This window comes from Notothenia coriiceps, unplaced genomic scaffold (assembly GCF_000735185.1).
Source record: "Notothenia coriiceps isolate Sejong01 unplaced genomic scaffold, NC01 NC01_scaffold00034377, whole genome shotgun sequence".
Taxonomy (NCBI): Eukaryota; Metazoa; Chordata; class Actinopteri; order Perciformes; family Nototheniidae; genus Notothenia; species Notothenia coriiceps.
In genome coordinates, this window is record NW_011367078.1 from 456,311 (window position 1) to 477,220 (window position 20,910).

At 41.9% G+C, this 20,910-nt stretch overlaps 1 protein-coding gene across 1 annotated transcript; it reads right to left on the minus strand.

Annotated features, from left to right (window-relative positions):
* Positions 1–2,491: 2,491 nt before the first annotated feature.
* Positions 2,492–10,400, minus strand: LOC104962119 (dolichyl pyrophosphate Man9GlcNAc2 alpha-1,3-glucosyltransferase-like). Its single transcript, XM_010790516.1, has 5 exons — positions 10,311–10,400; positions 9,962–10,032; positions 8,693–8,761; positions 5,653–5,845; positions 2,492–3,764 (listed from the first exon to the last, which is right to left on the minus strand). Exons 3-5 carry the CDS (start codon positions 8,725–8,727, stop codon positions 3,567–3,569), a joined length of 426 nt encoding a protein of 141 aa, XP_010788818.1. The 5' UTR covers positions 8,728–8,761; positions 9,962–10,032; positions 10,311–10,400; the 3' UTR covers positions 2,492–3,566.
* Between the last annotated feature and the right edge of the window lie 10,510 nt (positions 10,401–20,910).

Genomic DNA, 20,910 nt, shown 5'->3' on the forward strand with positions numbered 1-20,910 from the left:
TCTTTTGGCTTTGCATTTTTGTTTGCACTCACTTGACACTTCTGTTGCCTTAATTATCACTTAAATAATTGACATTAATATTTTTAACTACACACTTTTTAAAATATATTATATATTTTTTGGGGTTTTCTGAATATATGTGGCTTCTATATATTTCTGAAGTCCATGATGGGCTATTGTTAATTTTGAATTATTGAATTATTGAATTTATTATCAACACTGGCAGAAATTCATTTCCATGCATTTTGGTTTATGGAAAACATGCCTGGTGTGAACTCTCTTCTTTATGAACATTCAGTCCTGACAGTGATGGCACTGTATGTAATATCACTGGGTGCCAGTGGGGTTACAATCATGTTTTCCTCTCCCATATTCCCCAGGTTTTTGTTAGCGAGGCACCTCAGCTGTTGACAGCTAATAGAATTGCTCCTCACCTCTTGTGCGTATGATCCCGCGGAGATAAGGTAGGAAATAAATGTGGAATCTGTGCTGTCAGTTGAGAGGCTGAGATGTCTTGGAATCCGTCATTCATGTGCGGGAGAAGTGTCTGAAACGCTGCGAGCGAATCCTCTGACATGTTAGACCCGGTCTACTCTGCCTGGCAGCTGACAAATGTTGACTCTACATTAACCACAATGCTGCAACGCTGTGCAAATAATGTTCTTTCAGATGGCAACGCTTATCCCCTTTATGGCTGAAACTATGCGATCCTCCCCAACTGTGGAGTTTAACACCTTTGAAAAGTAAATGTGGGGGGGCAAACAGTCTTGCACAACACAGTAGCCTCTTTATTTGGCAGTGCCTGGGAAGGCCGAGGCCTCTCACTGCCCGAGTCGACCTAAGCAACAGCTGGTGTTCACAGCAACATTTCCTATTTCTGCCTAAGGTGGATCGTGTAACTCTCACTTTATCACCCTTAGAGGCCACGTGAAGGACAAAGCCAGCACGCTCATAAACAAAACTAATGTTTGGATACTGGCCCCTTTGGAGATTCATAGAAGGATCTGTGGTGCTTTTAACGGCCCCCTTACCACCAGATACATCAAAACAATCTCTTAACTATGCCAGCAGTTTTCGCAATAGATTGGGATCCAAAACTGTTACCTCTTCTTATTCCTTCTAGTAAAAATATTAATTATCTGGGGTCTCTTTGGGAGATTTTCTTCGTCCTCCATGTAGCCAATAGGGTACAGTATCTACTTCCTGTGCCTGCCTCAAGTCTGAGGGATAAGAGCCAAAGAAACGGGGGCGATGCATCCTGTAAAACTAGGCAGAGAGAGGGGGTGACACAAGCCTTAATTTCACTTTGGGAATTTTCTTCCAATACTTGATATGTTGATCAGATTATTTTATATATCTGAGTTTCCAATTACAAACCTAAACCGTCAAATCACCAAATCAGTGTTAGTGCAACCGGACAAAGTTCTTTATTGTGTATAATATTGTGAAGGTTTATTATTTTTCTTTGATGTGACTAGGAGTTTGTCACATACTATAGTGTATTCCCTTTGTTGGTCTTATTATATAGGTTTTCCTTAATTGATGTATAATATATTATAACACTATACATGCTTATTCCATTTGCCAATTATATTTTCATAATTGTATAAAGTCTATACCAAATGTCATAAAGAAGTTTCAAATTGCCTAAAGGTTTTTAACTAAAGTGTCATTTTTATCCAATCAATTGATACCCATATATATTTACATTAAAATAATTTCAAATCTTCATAATCGTAAAACCAAATAATTTAGAGTTCAGTTTACTCAAATCAGATTTCCAATTCCCCAGAAATATATAATTGAACTATTTAATCTTTCCATATTTTGCATTTCAGAATGTGGGACGATGAATTCTCATTTTCCCTTGCAGCTTCCAAATGTATTGGCATACCTTTATAAAAACATGTGTAATAAATGGCAGACCGGCGCCTTTCCCCCTCCTCTAATTGGCCCCCTGTGTCCCTGTCCCGTTGTAGTAACAGTTAACTCAGATCTTGGGCTCCTATTTGTCCCAGCGGCTCATATTGGCAGCCAGCCTAGAGCCTCAGATGCACGGGCAACCCTCACTGACCTGATAACATTTATAGTTGTAATGGATTTTTTTATGCCTGTCATTAACTAGCTCAGAGATTGGAGAAAGAAATTGCTTGTACCTTTCTTTCTGTGGTATTTCAACTTTATGGCATTATGTTCAGATATGTCACCTTCCATCATCTCTTTTTAAGGCCTCTCCCGTCACTGGCTTTGTTTTAAATGAACAGGTCTTTGGTGCAGGACCCTTGAAGTATCTTGGACTTGTAATGAATATTTAATGATGTTGAGTAAAAGCTTTGAAAGATATAATTTCTGTCCAATTATTGGCTCTGTCTCTGCCAGACTGTTAGGGGTGATTTAGCGGACTACTTGGTAAATGTAGACAGTTTATGTGAAGCTGCTCAAAAATTAAATCATTTTAACAATGGGGCAATAAAACGGATGTTCACTTTAGGTCATTGAGAAATGTTATTTATTTTCACAAAAACGAAGTTTGTACAAAAGTACTTCAATGATAGATGAAAATATACAATAGAAAAACCGTAAAGAAAAAGTTCACATGAATAATGTTTAACACTTCCTGCTAGACCGGAGTCCAGTCGCGCCAGGAATGTGTTTAAATCACAATACCCAGAGGAGGAACTGAGGGTAGACAAAATAAGAGAAACACCTTACAATATCATTAAGGCTAGCAACACCATGGCTTAAAGAGTTACTGGAAAATTAAACACCTTTCCCCATGTTGGTCTTTACAATTACTGAACATTACAACAGTTGTTCCTGGTATTGTGGCCATCCCCGTAGCTTAAGCATCCAGGCACAGAGCTCGCTGGAGTCAAATGGGCTGCACACGGCATGTCTATTGGTACTTGATTGATTAGCTAGCAATAGTGTTTAGTCCAATACAAAAAAATATGCAAGAGGTCCGCACAAGGGGGAATCATTTCTTGAATTAATTTGGTCCAAACTGGAAAAATATCACTACCGTCTACTTTGTACTGATATCACAGGTCCTCTGATTTTGTAGCATAGTGATTTTGAAGTCTGCAAAATCCTATTCAGTACCCTTTGTTTCTGGCTACAACAAATGATTATTTCCTTCACAATTTGTTTGCAGATTATCTACTCAATACAATATTTGGTCTACAAAAGTTCAGAAAGCTGTCACAATGTCTTAGAGCTAAAGGTGATGCCATCAAATCTCATTTGTGTCTGAGCAATAGCATCAAACCCCATAGATATTCAATTTACTATAATACAAGAGGAACTGAAAAACCACTCTCATTTGTCTGGCTGGAAATATCAAATGTTTTGCATTTTTGCTAAAAAATGACTTAATTGATCATCAAAATAGGTATCAATAATGTTTCTTATAGACCGATAATTGCAGCTCTACATTAATGCTTCTTCCACAGGGGACATTATGGCACGTTTAAATGCCTCTTAATGTAACACTGGCTTCCCTGAAGCATTTAGCAGCAGTTTGCTAAACGATATGTTGCCATGTACATCACTGCCTTAGGCATCATTCAGTTGTTCTTCTTCTGGCTCTTTCTGCTGGGCGGCTCGCTGAACTGGACAATGTTGAAATATATAAATATTCCCAAGAAGTGACTAAAAGAAGTGATAGACACCAGCACAGGAAACAAGTCAGGTAGATGTGGTGGAGGAGCCAGAGCTACAGCAGCAATGCTCAGACCGGCCATCACGGAGACGCTGACGTAGAACTGTAACACAGACAGAGAAACAGCGTGGTTATCAACCGATTCACATGAGGACAAGGACACAGGATCATAAAGTATGATGACTACAAAATGAAAGGACTAAAGAACTTCACAAAGTTAGGCCAAAATAACTGGTCAAGAGCTTTTTTAGAAACATTATTTTGACAAAATGATCTCAAATTCAGGTCTACTCATTGGCTTTTCTTAAATCTTTCAACCACATATAACTGTCATTGCTCAGATATCTTGGAGCTGGTTTAGCTTCCATCATGTAACCTTAATATGGCACCTCTGTCACATGATAAGAGGAAGTGTATATGCACTGGAGACCCCGATGCCCCTTTTTGTGTATTAACTAAATTGATATTCCAATATCAGGGTAAGAGAATACGGTTAGCTTTTCCCTTGATATTAAGTGTCACTTTATTTTATACACCAACCTCTGATTTAGTATCACTCTGCAGAATAGCCAATTTAAATTAAGGCCTACTTTTTCCTTGTAACAGAGTTGCAAACAGAACTGAGCCTGAGATCGTTCATGTGTCTATTTGAGCTTTATGAGCCAGAGATAAGTCGGTGACTAAAATGGAGGAAACACCCCATGCCCACACCTCTCCCCGCCACCCTAAACCTATGAAACCTTATCGCCCATCATCTGGGCTTGCTATTTATGCTGCTTGTGTAAATAAATATATCTAGGCAAACCTGTGTTAATGACACGCGCTATAAAAAGACACCTTCTCTTAATCTCTGACACCCTACCGGAGCCCCTGTCGCTAAGGGGCTGGCGGTGCAACCACTTCAGACGCTGTGGAAACTTAAATAAGTGATAAATAATTCCTGGGGCTGTCAGTGGCTTTCATCCCTGGACAGCTTACACAACTTACAGCGGCACATGATCTTTATTTATACAGTTGGGTATATCTTCTCACACGGCTGCAATTTAGATCTAGTGCTGCTTTCAAAGTACGGGCAACCTGGGACCCTGAAATCAGCCCCTTCTAATTACAAATGCATCAGCTGTGAATCCTCTCCCCCGTGCACAAGCGCAAATATGAACTATAAACTTAATCAAGCAGCAGTATCTTAACTTTTGTATTGTTTATTGAGAATGATCTTGGTCAGAATAAAAACCTTTTAAACTTAAAGCCCCTGTATGTAGGATCAGAACATTTGTGATTCTGGTGACTCCTAGTGGCACATTCAACATAGACACTAGTCGAGAGAAACTCATACCAACTGATCTGTGGTCATACCAACTTTAAACTGGGATTGTCTAATGTTTCAACAAACTAATTGCACAAGATGTCCATCATGAAGATGCAATAACCACATTTTACAAACTGGTGCGCAATCAGTTTGATGTGGTATTAAGTCATTTGCATGTCATTGATTGTATTGGCAGTTAATTAGAACTGCCACAACCACCATGACAGTTGTTACCTCCTCCTGTACAAATCTCTGGGACACTAGATTGCCACCTCTGTAGCTTGACCTACAACATTTACCTGTTACAAACCGGGAAAATAAATGTACACTTACTTTGTCCCCTGAAAGTACAATATTTTGTTAACTTAAGCATGACTGGGGACACACCATTGGGGAAAATGGTGTAATAACTTATTTTTCCCTACTAAATATACCTTCTACATTTTTAAACGAAGCAATGCTACTCAGATTGTTCAAGATATTTAATTGTTCCACATTAAAATGTCTAAGAATGACTAAATCAACCGTTATATAAAATTTGGTTTTGGTTTGCTTTCGTTTTTATTGAGAGACCCCTATGTTGTTGCAACATTGCATGTTTTGCATTTAAATTGAACAGAATCAGTGATGATGATGCAGTGTTTGTTATTACACGGGGGGGTGGGGTTTGCCCCATACTGACCTTCCATCTTACAATCCATGCTAGGTCCAGTTTGGGTAGGCAGAACAGCAGCTTGTGGTAGGCTCCCAGTCTCAGCTCTTCCTCTGAGCAGCGCTCCAGTGCAGACAGCAGATAGATGCTGAAGTACAGGAAGCCCAGCGAGGTCACAACAAAGGGCACCAGCAGACCGTCCTTCAGAAACAGAGGCAGCATGCTGCACAGAGGGAAAATTGTGCATTTCAAGTTTAGAACGTCTGGAGTTATGTACAATGACTCTGCAAAGTGAAGCTTTGATATACACTTCTACAATGGTATATTCAAGTAATTTCTTTACTTCCAGCAGTACATCACTATGTTCAGTATCATGTTTGCTTCGAAAAGGGCAAGAGTAAACCACATAGCTTTTTTCCAGCAGGCCTGCACAAACAGTCAGTCCCCTGGGATGAGATGGCTCTGACATTCGTGCAAAGCTTATCTTAGTTTAGCAGAAGGGCACGGACAAGAACAACAGTTGTCTTATAGTACATCGCACATCACCCTGGCTTTATTAAAACTCATTCACTGAAAACAAACTGCTCATTCTGGTTTTTAATACGACAAAAAAAATGGCACAATTCATCAGATAAATGTTTAACAATTTGGAAATACATACTTGGTCAATTTATTGAGACAAGCTGCTTTATTTCCTCTTACAATTGCTATAGCTGAACATCCATTAAGCCAATTACGCCAACAAAAGCTGTATTTCTTTAAATGGAGTCTGTAGAGGATGTGGATAATGTGAAAGTCCCAGTCAGACTGTACTGAGTAGCAGAGACAGAATGACCTCCTGTCCCTACACAACGCACACTTAGAAGGCAGGCATGCAGACTATGCCGTGTAATCCCCAGATATCCTTATACTAAACCACACACACAACAATTAGTGCTGCCGGAAGAATTTAACAACAGCTGGTGAAAGTTAGACAGAGCGTTTGCAGCACAACTTGGCTTTTCCATTCACGGTCCTCATCTCAACCCACACAGTAGATCAATATCACTTTTCAAGCTTATTTCTACGGTGTTCTTCATTTGATATTTGACACTAGTGAGAAATAAAGAGAGATGTAAGACTCCATCCGTAAACATTACAGTTTTGCTGAACAGTATTGAATAAGAGTCAATTAGAAAAAAAGTTAATGTAACATTGGCACATTTAAAGATTTATAGAATTACTGACCTTACTCAGTGGTGTCAATTATAAAGCAATATGTAGCTTAATTTAGCAAACATTAGCTAAAAAAGTTGTGCAAGCTCCAATAAAACAAATTCTTTTGACAGTACTTTTCTTCTTAAATATTTGTATCTTCACATAATCAAACACCATATAATGACCAGGGGCCGTATTCACTAAGCATTTTATCTTACCGCTAGGAGTGCTCCAAACTCGCGCTAAAACATTTTACGTAGGAGTTTCTTCTTAAAAGTTATTCACAAAGCCGCTGAGACCTACTCATACTAAGGATAAATCACTAAGAGTGAACTAAGAGTGACGCGCCGTTGCTATGGATTACGTCGATTCTCGTGCATGAGTTTAGAAGCGGTCAGTACGGTGATTGGTTGTTCAGTGCAGGCGGTCTCGGTGAAACTCATCCGCAACATCCCACAAACGAGCCCACTAAATCACCGAAAAACAAGGAAATAGCCTAGGCTAGAAATGTATTCCTATCAAATAGTTATGGACAGTGCAGTTAGCAGAATACACGCATGATGACAAGTTTGTGCAGACCACGATAATGACGTTGTATATGCACGTTAAAGAGAGAGAGCAAACAATAAAAATACGTAAATTGCATTAAATCAAGGAGGCAATTAAAAGCACCCTGCAAACTATTATCCAATGAGCATATTTCCAGCACTTAAACACTTTCAATAACAGCCCATACCGCCGTTCAAGTCCCCCTATCATGATGAATGAAAACAGTCTGCGTGTTGATGGAATGTACTTTCTTTCTATTGACGAACACGTCCTCATCTTTTGATGGCGCAATTATTTTTATGTGCGTCCCGTCAATAGCACCGACCGCACCGGGCATACCTGCAATTGCCATGAAGTTGGCTTTGATCCTGTGCAGTTGTTGATTGTCCAAAGGAAACCGGATAAACTGTTGGATGATATGTGGTCTAGAGAGCGCGCTGATGGTTTGGTTTATGGCACGGCTGACTGATGGTTGCGATATTCCTAAATCGTCGGCATTGCAAAGTTGCATTTTCCCTGTTGCTAAATATCGTAGTGTTGCCAAACATTTTATTTCCGGACTAATCGGGTTATTCCTGTTAGTCGGGGATGTTATTGCATCCCGCACTAATTTCACAACAAGTTTGATACCCTCACGATTTAGCCTATATCTCTTGATCAATTCACAGTCTTCCATTGTCTCCAAAACATTTCGTCTCGCAGTCATTTTCAGATTCTTTGTGAATAGGTCTTACTGAGTTAGGAGTCCTCTCGAGGACTTTTAAGCTCTCCTAAACTTAGGTGCTACTTTTAGGCCTAAAATACTTTGTGAATTGCTCTTAGTGAATAAAATTAGGAGTCCTAAATTTAAGACTGACACGCCCATTATGTTTAGGAGTTTCTCCTAAATTCGCCAGTTAGGAGCTACTTTTAGCCCTAAGATCCTTTGTGAATACGGCCCCTGGTATTTAGCTAACTCTAAAAGGTGATAGGTACCTTTGGACAGATTCAGGAAAACCGTTTCCCTTTGCTAACCTGGTGATGCTAATCTAGCTAGCAATGGCTTCTTTATTGATTATAAAAATAACAACAACATATACATCATATAAAACATCTTTATTAATGGCTTGAAATAAAGTTTAACACTAATTAGGTTTGTAAAGGTCCAATGCAAAAGCACAACATATTAAATGTTCATTCTTTTAGCTTATGCAAGGTTTAAAAGCTCCATAAATGACCTCTGATTTAAAGAATAGACAATAATTAGCTTGAATCCATCTACTACCTATCGTGTGTAGACCATCTGTTGTGCTTTGAAAGGAGGCTTTTCTCCACACAGTCTTACCTGAATGTAGAGGCATGCAGGAACCAAATAGCCATCAAGGGGAGGTCATCCAGCAGGAGGCAGGCAGGCCTAGAACAGATAACGGTTGCATAAACTCCCTGTTGAACACACTCTGCAGTAAGCACCATTTAATATCATGTTACAGTTCGACAGGAAATTAGGCCATGTTAGGTCGCAGCTGGATGTGAACCGATGTCATTCGTGTATTATATTAAAGCAACTGACATCCACATTAATCCATTATTCACAGTCACAAGGCAGTAAAGTGTTGGTTGTAGCACAATTATGTTTATCTATAAATGCTTTTTACTGAATCTGCACTGGCATGTATGTGTATACAAAAATACAACTTAATTACTTATATAACATTTCAACATGAAATACCTAAAATGAGTTGCAAAGAAGTTGAAGTTATCTCTTCTGGGCACATATATATGTGTCTGTGTAGCAAAGGCCTGTTGTGTGTTGAACCTGGTTGCCTGCGTCATTGTGAGCCAGTGCTAGCTGAACACTGTGCTCCGAGGGGGGCACTTTCCTTCGGCCCCTGAGCCCATAATTACAGCCAGTGCTCTTTGGCGATCCTGTTACAGCCCAATAATTGATCCTGCGCAAACAACGCCCTGAGCTGCTGCCTGCCATTCTTTCCTAATCCCTGGACATGCATTACTGATTGATTCAGGGGGACAGGTGGGAGATATAACTCAATAGTTAATAAAGAAACAATCTACCCTAATCTAGATTAATAGATGAGGCCAGATCATGGAACCAAATCCCTAGCTCAAGTCAAATCTATGCCACTTCACTCTGTACCTACACAGCTCTAAACATATGTGGGTACATTTTAATGAATCGCACACATGCACATCTTTATGCTCATGTATGAAAGCAGTGCTTTTACTCACATTAAGGACAATGGAAGCTGAGAGGCTGCTTTTGTGTCTGTGTGGTGCAGAGTATTATGACAGAGGTGAGTAAGCCCTCAGTAGCAAGTCTGTACTTAAATAGATTTTTCCTCTGCAACTGTGTGAGAACAGAAGGAGGGCGATGTCATTTTTACAAAGTGCGCACGTCTTCAACTCATTAACAATCTGCAGGACATAAACTGAGATCTGAAACGGGGTAACAGGCGAATGGCTCCTTGAGAGCAGAAATTAAATCTATACTCATGAATATTTGAGGTATTGCTACAAGATAGAAAAAGTACAATTACTGTTTGTTACCACAGCTGCTGTGCTGTTGCATGTGGTGAAATATTACCTCTGTACTTACAAAGCAGCTAAGAGGATAGACTTCTCGTGGACTTGATAGGAGAAGAGGAAGAACGCCAGAGAGGAATTAGCCTAAAAAGGGAAGATCCGAGGGTGTTGGTTCAAAAACGGCTGTTAATGAACAATAATACAGCAAAGCATACTTTTGAATAAAGGCAGTGAAGGTAAGAAAACAAATCATGGATAAAGGGAGGTATCAATTAACGTTATGTAGTAATTATTATAAAGGAGATGAAGTGCAGAAAGTCTTAAACTTGTAATAATGAAATAACTAATATTTTAGTCTCTATATGACCATTAAATAAACAGTTTGAGGACATGCGTTTTGACGTCAGTTAGATGTCACTCACCAATGCCAGTTTAAACTGCCAGAAGGTGGGCTTCGTCAGAAGTCTTACGCAGGAAGGCAAGACCGCCAGAAGAGTGCAGGCAAAACTGAAAAACATTACAAACAATGGTTCAGATTAAATCACATCAGCACTGTTGAAACATGCATAAACACATCTGAAAACCCACAGAGGGAGATAAAGTCTCTTCAGCAAGAAAAACTAATTGTTCAACAGAAGACATGTAGAGTATTTAATTGAATTGCTGTCAATATGAAATAATTCCAGGCTTACACAAATTATACATCTTTCTTTTGTTTAGTTTTTTTGACGTTGCTGATAATGTTCAGAGAACTGAAAAATAAACCTCTATTTTGCCAGAATGATAAAACACACAATTTGTTTCCACTCAGTGGCACTAGATCAGGGGTGGGGAACCTCCGGCTTCCAGGCCGTATACGGTCCGCGAGACCATTTGGTACGGCCCTTGAGCTAAGCAAAAACAAAAAAAATTAAAGAAATCTAGACCGCAAAATAATTAAACAAGCAAGTTCCGGTTTTTCCTGGCCAAGGTCAGGTTCACAACACGAGCCTAACGTGTCATCACGTGGTATATGTCTCGTCTGACAGGGGTGTTGTAGTGCTGACGGAGAGCACCGAAACGCCGCTCCGGCACTTCAAAAATTGCAGTAGGGGCCCACGGAGGTTCTTATTATATATCCATGATAAGGAGCCATACACATGCTGCAGTTTTTGCGTGGCTGTCTTTAGTTGTAAACCCAGTGGCGATCTGTTCATCTGTCATACTGATCATACAGTCAATAACGCCATCGATTAGAATATGATACATTACAGTACAAGTACTTCTGGGTCTTTGTGTGTCATTCAAGCTCGGCTCTGTGTGTGTAGCATGAGCGCATTTTGTTTGTTTGAGCGAGAGAGAGAGAGCGGTACCAGGGAAATTAGCATCTGGTTAGCTAGCTATGCTAACGAATATATAAGGAGATTTTTCTACAACCAGGTGGAAGAGAGCTCTCTCCTGACAGACTGAGAGGCTGATAACCTCAGCTCAGTGTGGTAAAGGCACACCTTTATGATCATTATAGTTATAAAAAAACAAGAGAATAAATGAAAAACAGGTATAAAATACTATATGGCAGTAAAAAAAGTTGTTATTAATAAACAAGAATACAGTTTAAAAGGGGAGTGATTTGTAAAATATCCATAAAGAAAAAGGAAATCTGCTTACAGTTCTGTTTCATATGGGTGTTGAGAGATATATCCATAGATCTCTTAATTTTGGTCTTTAATGGCGCATTTCCACTATAGGGCCTCGCTCGGTATGGCAAGGCCTCGTTAAGGCCGCGACAGACCAAAGAACGCGTACCAAAGGCGTCCCGACGTTTATGTCCGCTACGTTGCCTGCGTTGGCTACGCCGCCCGCCTACGAATGCACCGCAAAGACTTCAGTCGACGAGTGGCAATAACTGTCCTTACCAGCACGCAGCGGTAGTGTGTATTCGTCATTCAAAAGAGGCAACAGCCAATCAGAGTGATGTCTTTGGCCGACTTTCTTTGGCCGATTCAACATGTTGAACATGTTGAATCGGCCGCGGGAGGTATGAAAATGTGCCGTAAAGCAACGACGGTGCGGGACCCACCAACCTGAGTAGGGCGCCGCAAATGCCCGACTGCCTCTGACGGCCTCTGACTCCCAAAGTCGGGTAGGTGTCTGGGCCTTTCGGCCTTGTTAGGAATGGCTCACTTTATGCTGCGTTTCCATTACAGTTTAGTAGCTGGGGCAGTAACTATAGTAACTCGGTGTAGGCGGAGCCGTGATGTCATCTTCAATGAGAACCACAGAAAAACAACATCAGCCGTTAGCTGTTAGCACTCAAGCTCACAGCTCCTCATATCTGTTCAGAAGCTTGACAAAAGTTAAACAAGTACAAACCACAGACTGTCGGTGTCATGGTGAATACAGTCGCTGGTTTATTTATGTCTGTATAGGCCGTTGTGAGTGTGGACGGTCGGAGCATACACTGCGTTAGCTTAGCCGACCTCCTTTTAGAAAACACGCATTTTAAAAGTTTTTTTTGCCTGCCGTCTTGTCTGCAGACATGTCAAAGCATTAATTCATGGTTTTTACTAATCGGTATCAGTATGTTGTTACTTCGGCATCATTTTGAAACGTATTACAATTAAATCACGGTCAAATAATTTCATTTTGTTGTAGTCCCCTTGCCAGCGATTCTCTCTTTAGTTTAGCATACTCAGCCAGACTCAGCCTGGTTGTTGGCCCGGAAAGAACCTCTATTTTATGGGGCGAGAAAAACTGTGAAATAGTACCCGCTAGCCGGAACTACGCCAAGTGGAAACGCAACCAAAAACGTGCCAGGCAAGGCACGGCACGCCTTAAAGTGAGCTCCGCGCTGTAGTGGAATGCGCCATAAAGTGCACCAGAACTGATGATTTCAATTTAACCTTCAACATTTAATAAAAAGAATTTTCCGGGGAAGCAATGCCCTGACTCCCCTTAAGAAGGAAGTTAAGTCGCACCCTCCCCACTTAAATCAGTTCACATGCAGGTACGTGCACAGACATTTGAGGGGCTACTGCTCTAAACTGGAAAAAAGGACCTCCCCCCACCCCGAAAAAAAGAACTTTGAAAATTCTACTTGTTTTTTTTTTTAATGTAAAAGGTTAAATAAAACCAAAACACAACACTTGTCATTGCCAAGTGACACTTTAAATTGTCACTGCTAAAATTCGTTATATTCAGGCACATTTTTTGTTTTTGCGGTCCATATCTCATTAAAATATCTAATGTTATAATATTAAAGACAAAATGGGAACAATCCGGTTTTTAATGTTAGTTTGNACTAGTCGTGAAAAAAATTGAGGTAAACGAGGTGCTGCAAAATGCTCCAAAACACGTCCGACATTCTTATGTATGGCAGTACTTCAACGAAGATGTAACCAACTCCACAGTGAAGTGTCAGTTGTGTACAGCTGTACTGAAGTACAATACAAATGCATCTGCTATGCGCAACCATCTGAAGATGAAACACCCGCTGCCGACAGCTAGCACTAGCAGTAATGCTAGCACCAGTGAGCAACGGACCGGCGTCAGCACTGAACAGAGGCAAACGAACAGCAAGAAAACACGGGTCAACAGTGATGCGGATGATGAGCTACGGGATTACTGCCAGCGGACACCGCATATCCCCAAAATGGATAATCCACTGGAGTGGTGGGCAGAAAACGTGCACCGCTTCCCCCGCTTTCAAGGAGCGACCTGGCTATTCCAGCCACAAGCACCCCGAGTGAGAGGGTTTTTGCCCTGGCAGGCAACACTGTCACCCGAAAGCGGTCAAGCCTCCTTCCCTCACATGTCGATGCGTTGGTGTTCAAACCAAACCAAAAATATGGAAAGGTGGACGTTATCGTGGAGGACAGCGAATAAAGTGTTGCGCACTGGATTTACGTGGCATTTATGTAAACAAGAGTTTTTTGCTGTGGATTTTGGTGAGTCCAGTTACTGTTTATTATTTACTCAGCCTTGTAACACAAATTAAAATGCAGTGTTTAATGTTACTGTATGAGTTCCAATATAAAATACAGTTGTACACCTCTCTTTGTGTGTCTTTATTATGACGTAACGACTAGTCGACTAGTCGACTGCTATTTTGAAAAACGTGTCGACTTGTAAATATTGGTAGTTGTGAAACCCCTAATCTGTATATAATAAACAACAATTCATTAACAAAGGCATAATATGGATGGATTTAATGTTCAAAAATAGTGAGATTGAGTTTTTGCTAAACTCGGCGCTTCCTGGATACTGTAGTCCACCGGTCTCACTTGTTGTTTATAAATGTATACATTCTAATAACAGTTAGCTGATGTATTTCTGAGTCCTCACAGGTTCCAACATCCAGGCAGGACACGTCAGAATGTTTTTTAAGGAGTGTTCGGACAGTTTGGACGTTCAGAGGTAGTCGTCCTCGCTGGACTCCTCTTCCTCGGGGGGTCTGTACAGGTGATAGTGGCTGGGGCCCTCCCTGGGGTCCTCGCTGCTGGAAGACGAACTGTCCTCTGTGAGCTTGGACTCTGCCGAGCTGACAGAAGGACTGCGGCTCATCCTCCACAGCTGATGGGCAAAGGTCCGCCCCCAGCTGCAGTGCTGGCCAATAGGGCGCAGGAGCCGGACGAGCTCGGCGGCTTCCTGCCAGTAAGAAGTTCACTTGCTGTGGCCCCGCCCCGGGCGCTGCCGGTTCATGGTGGTCAGCATCTGACTGATGTAGGAGGTCAGCAGGTCGTCCATCTTGTAGCCCTGCAGGGGAAAGGAAAACACAAACACGTCACACATCTCTTGAAGGCGCACAGCGCGACGTTTCAGAACAGTTTAATTCAGTTTTGAAACTAGGTCTGGGCAAGTTAACTCGTTAATATCGCGTTAACGCCTTTATTAATAACGCCGACAATTATTTTATAGTTTTTTTGTATTAATATTATAATTTTGAAAGTCCGTACAGACAAACCATGGTCACAGGAGTGGGGGATGTTGATCAGTATTGGCTTAGTAGTGTAGTACATGTAGTCCCCACATGCTTCAAACACTCCACCATCGTTCCTGTCCCCAAAAAGTCTAAAATCCCCAGCCTCAACGACTACCGCCCAGTAGCACTCACCTCCATCATCATGAAGTGCTTTGAGCGGTTAGTCAAGACCTTCACCACCTCCTCCCTCCCTGCCTCCTGGACCCCCTGCAGTTTGCCTACAGAGCAAACAGGTCCACAGACGACGCCATAAACCCCCCCCTCTCCACACTGCCCTCTCACACCTGGACCAGAAGAACACACATGTGAGAATGCTGTTCATTGATTACAGTTCAGCATTCAATACCATTGTTCCCTCCAAGCTGGTCATCAAGCTCAGGGACCTCGGGCCCAACAGCGCCCTCTGTGACTGGATCCTGAACTTCCTGACGGGCAGACCCCAGGCAGTGCGGGTGGGAAACATCACATCCTCCACCATGATCCTCAACACCCGAGCCCCTCAAGGCTGCGTGCTCAGCCCTCTCCTCTACTCCCTGTTCACACATGACTGCGTGGCCACACACAGCTCCAATACCATCGTGAAGTTCGCTGACGACACAACTGTCATCGGCCAGATCACCAGCGACGAGACGGCGTACAGAGAGGAGGTCGAAACCTGACATTTTGGTGCCAGGATAACAACCTCCATCTCAACGTCAGCAAATCAAAGGAGATGATTGTGGATCCTGGCACCAAAATGTCAGGTTTCGACCTCCTCTCTGTACGCCGTCTCGTNGCTTGCCAAATAGCGAGCCCACATTTATCTGTACTGCTAAACCTTATTATAAATGGTAGTAACTCGTAAAAATTGTCATAAAGAGATGCCAAGAAACATCAAGATGGATGGGGGGGAATCAACTCGGTGAACAACAGATACCAAGGATGCTGGCTGATGAAGAAGACGAAGTAAGCTAGGTAGCCAATATTCAATTCAAAACCTTTATTTATCCAGGTGAAATCCCATTGAGATCAATGATCTCTTTTTCAAGGGAGACCTGCAGCAGTAGGTTCCACATGAAGACATAAAAACATAAACAACAGAACAACAAAAGGACATCATACAGCAACATTTACAGGGATTACAATTTACATATCTATCCACATGTACAGGTACCAAAAGCATCTGATTGTGTAGCATCCAACCGAGCTTTAAAAACATGTAGTGGTACCAGATTGGTAATTTTCCATTCTTTTTGCTGACTGTTCCAATTTAGTGGAGCTGCACATCTAAAAGCTTTCAATATAAGGCTTAGTCATCTTGCCAAATAGTGAGCCTGTGTTGACGTATGAAAACTATGTTAGAACTGGTTTATAAATGGTTCTTAATGATTAATAAAGTGTTTACAACCTAATTATAAACCCTTTCTGAATCCTTTATAAGGGTAGTCTTATTATAAAGTCGTACCCAAACATCAAATGAATGGTCAGTCATGTGGAGGGTGATTTCTTTTTTTAGAAGAGAGAAGTCTGATGTTTCTGGGAGAGCAAGTAAGGGGTCTTTTTCTTACCTCTACGTAAACTCATTATGTAGTTGCAATAACTGTTTCATTAGCTTTTTTCTAAAGGCGGTGTATTTCAAGAATTTTCTGTGCTTGTTGTACAAATATATTATTTTGGTATTTTTAGGCTATAGAAAATGTCTTCTTAGACATAATAAATAATATTGGATATTCACCCAAATCCTCACTCTCTTAATATTTTTCATATAGTCCTTAAGGGATAAATGGAAGCACAAGGCTGTGACCAGTGCATGAAAGTCAGACACCGGTCATGCCCTACACACGGCTCCATACACCCAGCATGGTGAACACCCTTCCACCCCGCAGTGCTTAGCCGGCGGGAAATGGATATCCTGTAGGATGAAAGAAAACAGAGGAATAAAACGGGGAAAGGTCAGGAGATCAGTGTCACTCTATCTCTGGGAGGTGTTGGGGTCCGGGACGTACAGTAGCAGGATATAGATAAATCTTACTAATTTATGGCCTGGGTGTTTTCAGCACTTCATAGCAGAGCCATGTTCTAGCCGTATGAACTGACGAGTGGGGCAAATGCTACATTTAAAGCCGTATCGGAGCACATCCGACAACTGTTGCCTGCTACCGACTTTATCTTGTGAAATCATATAAGTATGATGGGCTGTGTCATAGCATGCACACACACACACACGCACACGTATGCTGTGGTAAGTCAGTAATTGCCTCTGAGAGACAAAGAGGCACAGCACTATGATATTAAGTTAAAATAATAGTGCGATAGTTTACAGAGAGTACTCCAAAGACTTCAGCTGGCAGCGTTGAAAGCTGTCACTGAAGGAGCAGAGCTAAAGTAACTGTTTCTGTGCTTGCTGTGTGACTGACAACTCAGAGGCCTGTCAGTCATTTCTAAAACCCCCGTATCCTTCACCTTGTCCCGGTCCCTGAGATGGCACCCACCACAAGGTCTCGCGGATGTGAGAAGTTTATTGAACATTTTTAACAGGGGAGCAGATGGCAGTGTGCGCTGTGGCAGTATTTGTTCAACGAAATGATACAAACACAATACACAGGGTGTGAGAGACACTATCCTCTCCTGTGACGACAGCATGAGAGGCTGTGGGGGTCGCGTCGTCCTGAACTAATTGTGAAATTGTGCACGTAAGCAGAAGCTTTGGACAAGGGGACAGGGGTGAGAAGGAGGGTGGCGGGGAAGGGGGTGCTGGTGACTGGTGGTCGTGGCAGCTTCTGGGCGGGAGCAGTTGTAAGTTTACCCACTGAGCTGCATTCTGGCGTCTCACGTTGCTGCCTGCTCACAAAAATGGCACCAAATGCTTCTCCCTGTGAAATTCCATGCTGGCTTATAGGTGAAGGTGCCGCGCTGCTCTTGCTCCCCTTTCATTTGCCGATGGAACCCCCTGCTGTTCATATGTTGCCTTTCGGCTGCTTCCAGGAAACTTCCCGTAGTGGTTATTTGGAGCGGGAGGAAAAGAGGAAGGGAGAAAGGGGCTTAGACAACACAAACGCTGGACGGCCCATGCTGCTGACTATGCTGCCATTAATATAAGATCCACACAGCTGTGCTGCGAGCAGCTGTAGCACAGAGCAGAGAGAGGAGGCCAGAAATAGTTTCTCTAGACTGGGCCACACTGAAACCACTCGCTAAGGAATCATAAAGATGATCTAGGCACGCTGTCTCTGTGACGTGTGATATCATAGTGCACAGTGGCGGCTCGGGCTTCGATATCATCTGATCCCCGCACAACTGCTTAAGCACTTAAATCGACTGAATCTCACAACAACGCCCTGCTCATGTCGTATAAACCACAAATACTTTTAGCCTGGTATTAGGGCTGTAACATAGCTTCCATATTATTTAGATATCATTTTACAAGTTATCTACAAAAACAACACAACATTGATTGATACATACGACATGAGAGAAAAAGCAATGACATTTTTATTTGGAGCTTCAATGGTTAGTTTATTAATGAATTTGTTCATAGACATAACATTTATCAGCGACTATTTGGAAAATGTATTTATAATTTTAGTCTTAAAAAAATATCACCCTCTCCACATGTGATTCTGTTCTGCTTTTTGTTTCATATCATTTAAAATAAATATGTATGTTACAAATTGAGGTGTTAGATCTGTGAATTTGTGGTATACATTTCCAAAAAAAAAAAGTGTTTAAATTTAAAAATAGATTGCTTGTATGTATGTTTCATTAGTTGTCTGTTGTTGGTCTGTATCTGCTGGTTATGCAAAAACTACTTTGGTTTGACATTTCACCTGTGTGCCCAAGTTTACAAATAAATCCCATGCTTTTTCTGACAGGGGGGTCAATTTATGGAGGAGGGTTACGCACTTATGCCCCTCTGGAATGCCCTGGGGTATTTTTATTGCACTTTCAGTTGGGAAATTATTACTTATGTCACCTATTTGCTCTTCAAAATAGAACTCTGAATGAGTTATTTACACAGGCATCTATTTACACAGGCATCAAGGAATGTGTTTCATTTAAAAAAAGATTGTTTGTTTGTGTGTGTACAGGATAAGGTGGCCAACACATGGTGCAGCTTGAACGTCCTGATGAAGATCAGATCCATTCTGTCCAGTGACTCCCAGATGTACCTCAGGTAATCCCTCTGTCTGTCAAACAAGATTACACTTCTCCTCCCCTAAATTTAGCTGAATCGTTGTGTCTCTTCTTCTTCTGTACCTAGTTTTTGCTTCTTTCATTTCTTGGGAAAGCAAGGCTTGCCCAAGGGAATGAAAAGTGTGATACAGCGGGGTGGAAGTAAGAACATCCCTTAAGGAAAGATCTTTAGAGGAAAGTCTAATGTCACGGCTGTCTTTGAAATGTTTTGACGAGACATTGAACTGCCCGGGGAGCTATGGAAATGTTTATTTTCAGAAATGTTACAGATTACGTGTTTTATTAGATGATTAAGTGTGTGAAAGACAAATAATCATGCTATCAGGGGAGATCGCGTTGTGAACACTGAGTGCTCATTACATTTAACTTGAGTTTCTCTCCACACTACCCCACAGAGCATCCAAGGGAAGTATTAGGATTATCTATTTTGACTAAAAGCTGAGAACCTGTTGGACCATAATGGGAACACAGTTGTGTCATGGTGGAGCCTGCTTAAATAACCCAGCATGCTAAATTTAGAAGTCTTGTGTTCGCATTGTGGACACGTTTCTGCCAGACTGCTAAGTCCGGGGATCAAGTTGGACTTCTTGAGTGAAGTGCATTTCAAACAAATGAAAAACACTCTTGTCTTTTTGGCACGGGGGCAAATTGCTTAACGCTCTGGCGTGGGCGTGCTGTGTACATAGAATGAATCAGCTGTGAAAAGTGATCCATGTCCTTCCGGACCGCAGAACCCTGCCCAGCACATAACACACCCGCTGCCACACGCACTAAATACCCACTTACTACTCCTTCACTACTCTCCATCTATCATTATCTCTGTCCATCTATCTATTTCCTAGTAAAACAAATTGTTGCCCTCACGCCTTGAACTGACTCGCTGCCCGACCTCTCAGCACATTCACACATATAGTCACTCTCTTCCGGTGCCTCCACCCCCGGCAGGTGACAATTGAAGGGTTAAACTAATGCCTGCTAACCCTGAGAAGGGGCCAGTATTTGGTCATTTTCTACATAGCGGAAGTTTTAGTTGGTAGAGCAGGCGGTATCTAAAAAAAAAAACAGCGAGATGGATCCTCAGTTGGATTCTGGTTCGTCCTGTTGGTTGTTTGCTTTTGACCTCAAAACCAGATCATCAGGGCCATTTAAATTTTTTACAACATCCTCCGAGGGCCGTACAAATGATTGAACTCAACCTCTGCTTAAAAAAACTAAAATCACAGCCCATTCATTTCGCCTTTCTTTTATGCTGTGCAAAGAAAAAGCAACCTCTTAATCCAGAGATCTCACCATGACTCGCGCATGCATGTGCACGGTTGTGGCATGACCACCAAAACAGAAAGATATGGACACATGATGTGTGCAAATATATTTTGTGTCCTATCCATGTGAAAAGGGACCTGCACAGGTACGGGCTAATGTTGCCCGGGCAACAGCCCGTTTGCCATTTTTGTCTGACCTGCCCCTCTGGAGAGAGAGGTTTTTTTTTTTTTATATTGTGGCCGAATCAACATGATAAGCCCACAATTAGTATTGTAGCGTCTCGCTGCGGGAAACACACCTTGTCAGCGCTGTCATCTGCCCCCAGCCACGTCACTTTGTTTACAATCTAACAGCTGGAAGCAAAGGAAAGCCCTCCGGCCTCATATGGCTATGGTGATCACACCAAATGCCTGCCTGGCGTTAGAGTATAGGGGACAAACCAGGGGACTTTGCTTCCTCTTGACACCGTCGGTTATTTACAAAGAAAAAACCTAAATGTACTTGATATTGTGCTTCTGTCTTTCTGTGTCTTTTACTCTGCTCCGTAAACTCCCTCGACGGGTACCGCTCGCTCTCTTTTCTTCATCGCCCTCTCACATACGGGAGAACACTTCACTGTCCCGCTT

Excerpts from the sequence above, each read along its gene's own strand:
- LOC104962119 (XM_010790516.1), bottom strand. The coding sequence starts at position 8,727 with ATGGCTATTTGGTTCCTGCATGCCTCTACATTCAG. Across the intron at positions 5,846-8,692 it reads CTGCATGCCTCTACATTCAG|CATGCTGCCTCTGTTTCTGA; the intron begins GTAAGACTGTGT and ends CCCTCTGTGCAG. Across the intron at positions 3,765-5,652 it reads CATGGATTGTAAGATGGAAG|TTCTACGTCAGCGTCTCCGT; the intron begins GTCAGTATGGGG and ends TCTGTGTTACAG.